Here is a 7,998-nt window from a genome sequence, read left to right on the forward strand (position 1 = left end):
AATAATAATAATAATAATAATAATAATAATAATAATAATAATAATAATAATTTGTATCCCACCTCTCCCTATATTGGATTGAGGCGGGTAATATGATGCATTCTGCTGCCCTTGCCACTTCATTGCAGTATTCAAGTGGGCAGCTGGTGAAGCGGGGACCATGCTGCTGCAAGTTATGTTAACGCTGATTGCTACTAGGTTGGTAAGTTAGTTGGCATTGAGTCACTATGAGCCTGTACAGACAGGCCAAAATAATGCTGCTTCAGGTCACTTTGGAGGTGTTTAAATGATGCATGCATTCTAAGAGGCCAGAAGCTGTGCCAAAGCCATGCACCAGTCCTAAGAACTGGAGTACAGCTTTTGCACAGCTTCTGGCCTCTTAAGATATGTGAGTCATTTAAACAGCATAGTTCCAAAGTGGCCTGAAGCAGTTTTATTTTGGCCTGTCTGTATGGGCCCTATGTGATTTATTCACCGATTTATCCATTTAATGGCTCATAAGGCTGAAGTGTAAACAAATGTGAAATGGTGTGCAAGCTTGCTTGAAAAATAAAAGATTCACATTTTATTATGCCGAACAACACATCCATTTACAGCTTGCTATTCCTAATCTGTTAAAAACATTTTGTTTTATCAAAACATGCTAAAAATGCACTTATTGAAGACAACAAATGCATCTGAGGAAGTTGACTTAAGTCTACAAAACCTCATGCTGTCAACTTCTTTCTTTCAGTTAGTCTCAAAGATGCTACAAGATCTGTCTACACAGTGAAGAGAACAACAATGCCAGAAAATGTAAGAATTCCCATAATTGTCCATCAACAAAGCAGATTACAAAAAGTATAAAGCATATTTTTTAAAAACTCTTATTTGTTTTAATTTGATAGTCATGGCCTGGAAAAAAGGAAGTTTATTCCAGCTGTTTGAAGTGGAACTGAATTTGCATATTAAACTGATCTAGACTTTTCTCAATTTCCCTCTATTCATCATCCCATTAATCCACTCATTCATTTTAAAGTACTTACAAAAAAATCCATCTCTTGCTAGCTGATAAAACCGGCGACAGACTTGGGAAACATGAGAAATATCTTTATGAGTCAGCAGAGAGAAGATACAAAACCATAATTCATCAGGAAGAAGTAGCCATGGCAAGAGGTCGTGGTCACCTTGTCTTCTCTGAAAATAATTTTAAAAATGATTCCTCTGTGAAGCCAAAGAATGACAATAACAACCATGAAGACTCAATGTACTCAAGTCCAAAACATAGAAAATGGCAAATACTTGAGCAAGGCAGGTAGTAAAGTAAGCTCACATAATTAAAATTTTTCAAAATGTCTTTTTAACAACTGTAAGGAATTTATTCCTAATGAGATAGAAACAGCCCAGCTGGCTTCCTTTAAAATCAGCTGTTTCACGAATCTGATAATGTACAGCCAGTTCAAGACAGAGCTGGCCATATACCACCCTTAAAATGGATTTTAGAAACTCACCTTTTGCTCTGGATCAGGGGTAGGCAACCTTTTTGAGCCGGGGACTGGGTTGCTGTCCCTCAGACAATTGGGGGGCCGAAGCCAAAAAATAAATAATTAAATAATTAAATAATTAAATAATTAAATAATATAGGACATTTTCAAATGTAGGACACATTTTTTAAAAATGGAGGACATGCAAAAAAAATTGATGATTTTTTGAAAAAATTAATATAAATGCATGTTTGTTAGGCATGATCAAAATGGAGGACATTTGGGCCTCAGAAGCTGGCTGATATCAATATCACCACCACCATCATCATCATATCATTGTTAAAGCAGACCTTTTAGCATTAAAAGCACCGAAAATACACAGAAATGCACTTTGGAAAGTCACACTATCTCACCTTCAGAAAGAGTGAGTGCATGTCTCAGAAACTGACTGATATCATCATCATCATCATCATCATCATCATCATCATCTCATCACCACTATCATTGTTACAGCAGACCTTTTAGCATTAAAAGCACCGAAAATTACACGAGAAGATGCACTTTTGGAAAGTCACACGAACAAATGGAATGGAAATCCTCCTCCTCCTCCTCCTCTGCTTCCTCCTCCTCCTCCTGCTCCTTCCTTCCTTCCTCCTCTTCCTCCTTCTTCCTCCCCTCCTCCTTCCTTCCTCCCTACTCCTCCTCCTTCTCTTCCTCCCTCCTCCTCTTCCTCCGCCCCCTTCCTTCCCTTCCCACGGCTGTCTGGCAGCCGTGGGAAGGGAGGGAACGAGGAGGAGGACACCCGCCCCCTTCCTGCCCTGCCTGGAGGGAAACAGGCAGGGCCAAGGAGCCTCGCTTGAGCGGGGCTCTTTGGCACTACCCGCCCACCTGCCGGCGGAGGGAGCCAGGCAGGGCCAAGGAGCCTTGCTTGAGCGGGGCTCTTTGGCCCTGCCTGTCGCTGGCTGAGGGCCGCTCGCGTGAGGGGCGGGGCCTTTGACCTCTCATGCAAGGGCGCTGGGCTTTTGACCTCTCACGCGAGAGGCCAAAGGCCCCGTGTGAGAGGCCCGGTCCTGCCGCCGATTCCTGCCACGCGGGGCCTTTGGCAATCGGCAGCAGGACCGGGCTCGGGCTGGTCCCAAGGCCTCGCCAGACCAGATGTGGCCCGCAGGCTGGGGGTTGCTGACCCCTGCTCTGGATCTTCCCAGAAAATCCAGAGCTAGGCAGACTGAATGATGCCAGACGGCTGTTCACATGCAAGTCCTGCTGTGTCACCCATCATCACTGCCACTGAGATCAGAACAAGATGCCCAGCCATGTGATTAACATGGGCACCTCGTTCTGACCTCACACAGAGTGAGTGACTTGTGCCAGTGGCGAGCACCATAGTGGGCCATGTATGTGAACAGCTGCCCAACATCGATTTGGATTCCCCAAGTAACAGAGTGAATCAGCAGCTTTGGGGCCAGAATACTCCAGGCTGCTCCCAGAGTATCCTGGCCCACATGGATGTGGCCAATGTCTTTGTTACCTGTTTCAGATTCAATCAATATTTGCATTCAGTGCAGATAAGAAAAAGGAGAACTAGGATGTCACCACTAGGTTAGGTATGGAATGCACAAGTTGGAATGTAACTTCTAAGAGTCTAACCTGACTGAAGCTGATCTACATTCTGTATATAATGAGCAGATTTTTGCAGCTCCTTTTTGCATCACAGAAAGGCCAGATTAGGGCCGCGGTGTGTGGTTGCCCAGATCTGATGAAGAAAGATGCGGCTGCAATCTGCCCCTTATGGGAGGTCTGCTCAGCCCTTTACTTACATACCAGTGAATGGTATCAGGGAGCAAAAGGAAAGAAAAGGTTTGCCTAGGGAATATAAACAAGGTTGTGGCATCCCATGCAATCTATATCATCACCACAATTAATGGGCAATGGCAATTATTTCTAACAGGTTTAGAAAAACATTTCAAATCCCCCTTAAACATATCTATATTCCACTGATTATTCTTGCAAACCTTGGTTTTCTAAAAACAGTCTGCCCTTTCTCTCTAACTGCTTCTGCTGCCATTGTTCTATAATCTGAAAAGACAGAATAGGCTTACCAAATGTATTTCATCACAGTCTTGAACAGCAGAATCATGATGCTTTCTGGATTCTGTCCCTGAAAAGGGGGTGGGTTTGAACATTTTACATAAGATTATCAAAGTTGCACTGATTTGGGAAGACCCAAACAGTATGTGCAGAGCAAACCTCTCTGAATTCTTATCCTTTAAATATTTTATTTATTTAATTAATTGATACTTTTCCACCTAAAAAGCCTAAATTTATACTTTTCAACCTTAAAAAATGGGAACTGAAGGTGGTTAGCAATAACAACATCCATATTTTTTTAAAAAAATACTTATGAGCACAACACAAAAACACCAGTTAAAGACATAGCTATCATACAAATCACTCAGACTCCCCCCCCCCACAACAACAGCAAACCAATTTACAGGTGAAAAATATGTCAGAATAAAATGTATTATAACCCCAAAGCTGCCCCAATGTCACTCCATTACCTTGGGCCTTCTGTTGCAAAGCTGGGCAGCTGTATACATATGTGTTCCATTGTGAAGCCTGGCACCACTGACACCATGGCAAGTCTTGTTTTGACTTCAGAGCGAACAATTCACTCTGAAGTCATGCAATTTTGCCATGGTGGCAGCACCACTGGGCACCACAGTGGGACACATTGTAAACAGCTGCCTGGTGTCACAATGGAGGAAGAGCCAGAGCACAACATGAGTTTTAAAAACATTTTAAGAGAAATCACTTCTTTGGTGGTTCAGCACTGAACTGGCCAGATGTTATCCAGACAGTTCACATCAGAACCAGGGATTGGGCTGTGTGTCACCCAGACTCCCCACTGAGAGGATGCAGGGACAACATTTTATATGGCCTTTGCATAAAGTCCCTAGCCTGCTTTGGCAGGGAGTTCCAGAGAATGTGAGCTGCCACCAAAAAAGTCTTCTTGCACATCCCCAGCTGCCATGCCTTCAGCAGCATTAGGACATACGAGTGATCCTCAAAGATCTTAATGTCCCTCAATTGTTTTTATACTGAAGATTTTCCATGCCAGCCTAGTGAGGTTTTTACTGCATATCACTGCAACAAAAATGCCCAAGTCATGTAATGGATTTCTTATAAGACTGTGGAGTTTATCACACTGAGGATTTTTGGAGGGTTTTGGGCTCAGATCCGACATGACTGCGGGTCCACGATGCGAATTCACATCATAAGGTCAATGTGTTATCAGACGTGATTCCTTTCTATGGGTATTCCTTCCGTGGTGCTTCCACAGTGATTCCAAAGTGACTCCTCATTTTGATGAATTCGGGGAAAAAGTGAATTCACAGAATTCGCATTCAAGCTCGCTTCGATTTCACTCCAAATTGATCTGGTGTGGAATGCAACTTTGCTTCCATCCCAGTACACCCCCCCCCAAACCTCCAAGGTCCCACATTTCCCATGATGCCATACTGCAATTTTGCCCCATTTGCTTCCAGTACTCCCCCCTCTCCCCGCTTCCACTGCTGCCGAGTGGAAATGCGGTTTCTCCAGTGGAAATGCTGGGGAAAGGGCATAGAGCTACTGGGGAATGAATGTATTCATGTTTAACGTGAACAGTAGACATGCTGGCGAGGAGGGGGAAAGCGGCAGCTTCTAATGCCCTGAGGAAGGCTGCTTGTGTCACTGGAAAAAAATAAATCATATATTCCAGAAAAAGAGTGCTAGTTTGGGTGCCACAGAGGACAATGTCTCCCATATAATGGCTCCTTGTGTGACAGGAAAAAACGGAGCATATATCCCAGAGAAAGAGTTCTAGTTTGGGTGACACAGGGGACCGTATCTCCCATAGAAAAGCTTCTTGTGTCACTGAAAAAAAACAAACCATATATCCCAGAGAAAGAGTGCTAGTTTGGGTGATACAGGGGACCATGTCTCCCATAGAAAAGCTTCTTGTGTCACTGGAAAAAATGAACCATATATCCCAGAGAAAGAGTTCTAGTTTGGGTGCCACATGGGACCATGTCACCCATAGAATGGCTCCTTGTGTCACTGGAAAAAACAGAGCATATATCCCAGAGAAAGAGTGCTAGTTTGGGTGCCAAGACGGACCCGGTCTCCCAAAAAAGGGTGCTAGTTTTGGGTGCCAAGATGGACCCAACTCCCAGAAAAAGAGTTCTAGTTTTGGGTGCCATGATGGACCCAATCTACCAAAAAATAGTTCTAGTTTGGGTGGCAAGATGGACTCTAAAGCCCATAGAAATGAAGCAATCTCCACATGAGGCTGCATTCAGATCAAAGGATTTACTTCCAAGTAAACCTGCAGCTTTCACACCAATTATTTTGCAGTGAATAATAAATAATAATAATAATAATAATAATAATAACTACTTAATAATAATAATAAATGGATGGGGTCTCTGACACGGAGGATAGATATAGATGGGGCGAAATGGATGAGAGAATGACAGGAGGATGTAGAGTAGATGAAATGGATGAGGAGAATGACGGGAGAATAATGTAGATGTGGCTAAAATGGATGGGGGCTCTGACACAGAGGACCAGTTTGAATTTGGCTGCCAGGCTGGTAAATAGAAGGGAGGAGAAACGTGAAGCAGTCTTTCACATGGGGCTAGCGTGCAACCAGCTCCCTCTTACCCCGGAAGTGCAAAGGTTCAGGATATTTTCAGACCCTCACTGAGCAGTGCAAGGGTCCCAATTCAAATTGTTGAATCCGCATAGTATGTGGTAATACAATGTGCACTCACTCTACTTTGCGTGAATCCGCATCACATGACTTGCCTTGGATTCGATTCCTCCTCGATCGGAAGGGTGACAGAAGGGCAACCAGGTGTGATAAACACTCACATTATAACATCATTCACATCCTTTGACCCGCAGTCACCATCTGGATCTTAGCTCCAATAACCTCCATGTGATAAACACCAATGTGAATGCAGAGCCTTTTCTCTTGATCAGGCAAATGAATACAGAACAGAGTCCAACCCTCTTTGTGTGTCAGCCGAAAATAGGAGAAACAGAATGGACATAGCATCTTTGAAATGGTATTTTTGACAAGGAGGCATCTCAAATTGTACAAACATGAAGATGGGCATCTCTAGTACTTACAGCTGCTCTTCCTTATTGCCTCCTTGCCTGGTATAGGTGTTTGAACATACTGTGATCTACTACAAGAAAAACAAAAACAAACAAAATAAATGGAAAAATCCAGACAAGAACTATTATAGACCAATGTCAAGAGCATCTGACTAAGGTATTTGGAGACTTAGGGGCTCTACATACAGCCCTGAAGGGGTGACATGCAGCTGCCCCTTCTTCAGCTAGATCAGGCCCGTGGCAACCTCATGCCACGGCCCCAATCCGGCCTGTGGAGGGTGCAAAAAGAAGCTGCAAAAAGTGGGTCCTTTTGGCACCCTCCAAAGGGCACCATAGTTGCTGCAGCACAGCTACAGAGTGCTCCTAGAGGTGCGTCATGATGCTGCACACTGTCTGGAGTGGCACGTGGCATTAGGACGCCCTAGGGGGCAGAGTCAGGCATGTGTCGTCACTTTCAGGCCAGTCTGGATAGCACCACAGTCCCTGTCCTTTCTCATCCTTAGAATCCCCAGATAGCTTTGTTACAGCTTAGATAAAAACATTTCAAACTGGTAAACCATGGTTATGAGGCTGAAAATGTGCTGTGTGGTTGCATACTTTCTCCTTGTCCCTCTCCCCTTGTGTCCAACTTCAGTCCACTTACCATCTCTTCTTTCTTACTAAACCAGTTTCCCATAATAATTTAATTTGTTATTTCAACTGCAGTTTAAACTAAGATATGAAAGCAAGTTCATGGACGCCAGAAGGAATTATAGCAACAAGCCCACTTTTGTTCTCAGGTCAATTAACATAAATTCAACAGGTCCACAATTATGACACCTGAAACAGATCACTATTCTTTATGAACCATTTTTTGACAATATAATTGAAACAATCCCAACAGTGAGAACAGCACAAGTATAATAGTGATCACTGTCAAAATATTTTTGTGGGAAATTACTTTATTTTGAGACAGCAAACTAAAACCACATTTGCTTATTTTTGAAGGATATATATATATTGGGGCAAGAAAGGACATGGGCCATTAAACATGGCATTTTCTTGTAAAAATTAATGGAAGTTTCTGCTTTTTTCTGCTTTTTTTTCAATATCACAAAATCAAAAAAGACACCTCTGGTGCAGCTTTTGTAATACACACCTCATATTAGTATAATTAATCAGTTAAAAGTGGGACTGCTTTAACTGACACAAAAGGCCTTTCCCCAAAGTAAAAAGAAACACTTTACTTTAGCTTATGAAAACGTAAAACATGATGAATATATTAAACATCCTGCTGAGCACACCTACACTGGGAGCAGCTGAATAATCATCGAGTTTCACTCCATGGTTTGTTTATGGTCTCTTATTGCTCTGGTTTGTTTCTTTCCCAACA

At 42.9% G+C, this 7,998-nt stretch overlaps 1 protein-coding gene across 2 annotated transcripts in view; it reads right to left on the bottom strand.

The window, feature by feature from the left end:
- Nucleotides 1-1,036: 1,036 nt before the first annotated feature.
- LOC121923260 overlaps nucleotides 1,037-7,998 on the bottom strand; it is an 18,709-nt gene continuing 11,747 nt past the window's right edge. Inside the window, exons 4-6 of one of the 2 annotated variants that reach the window (XM_042453529.1) lie at nucleotides 6,639-6,697; nucleotides 3,563-3,621; nucleotides 1,037-1,067 (exon numbers count right to left, since the gene is read on the bottom strand). In XM_042453529.1, the coding sequence (XP_042309463.1) occupies nucleotides 1,044-1,067; nucleotides 3,563-3,621; nucleotides 6,639-6,697 (142 nt within the window). In that variant the 3' untranslated portion in view covers nucleotides 1,037-1,043. Of the gene's footprint in view, nucleotides 1,068-3,037; nucleotides 3,622-6,638; nucleotides 6,698-7,998 lie in introns of those variants that run through there. The other variant, XM_042453528.1, reaches the window with a different exon arrangement.

The sequence above is a fragment of the Sceloporus undulatus genome, chromosome 2, assembly GCF_019175285.1.
Source record: "Sceloporus undulatus isolate JIND9_A2432 ecotype Alabama chromosome 2, SceUnd_v1.1, whole genome shotgun sequence".
Taxonomy (NCBI): Eukaryota; Metazoa; Chordata; class Lepidosauria; order Squamata; family Phrynosomatidae; genus Sceloporus; species Sceloporus undulatus.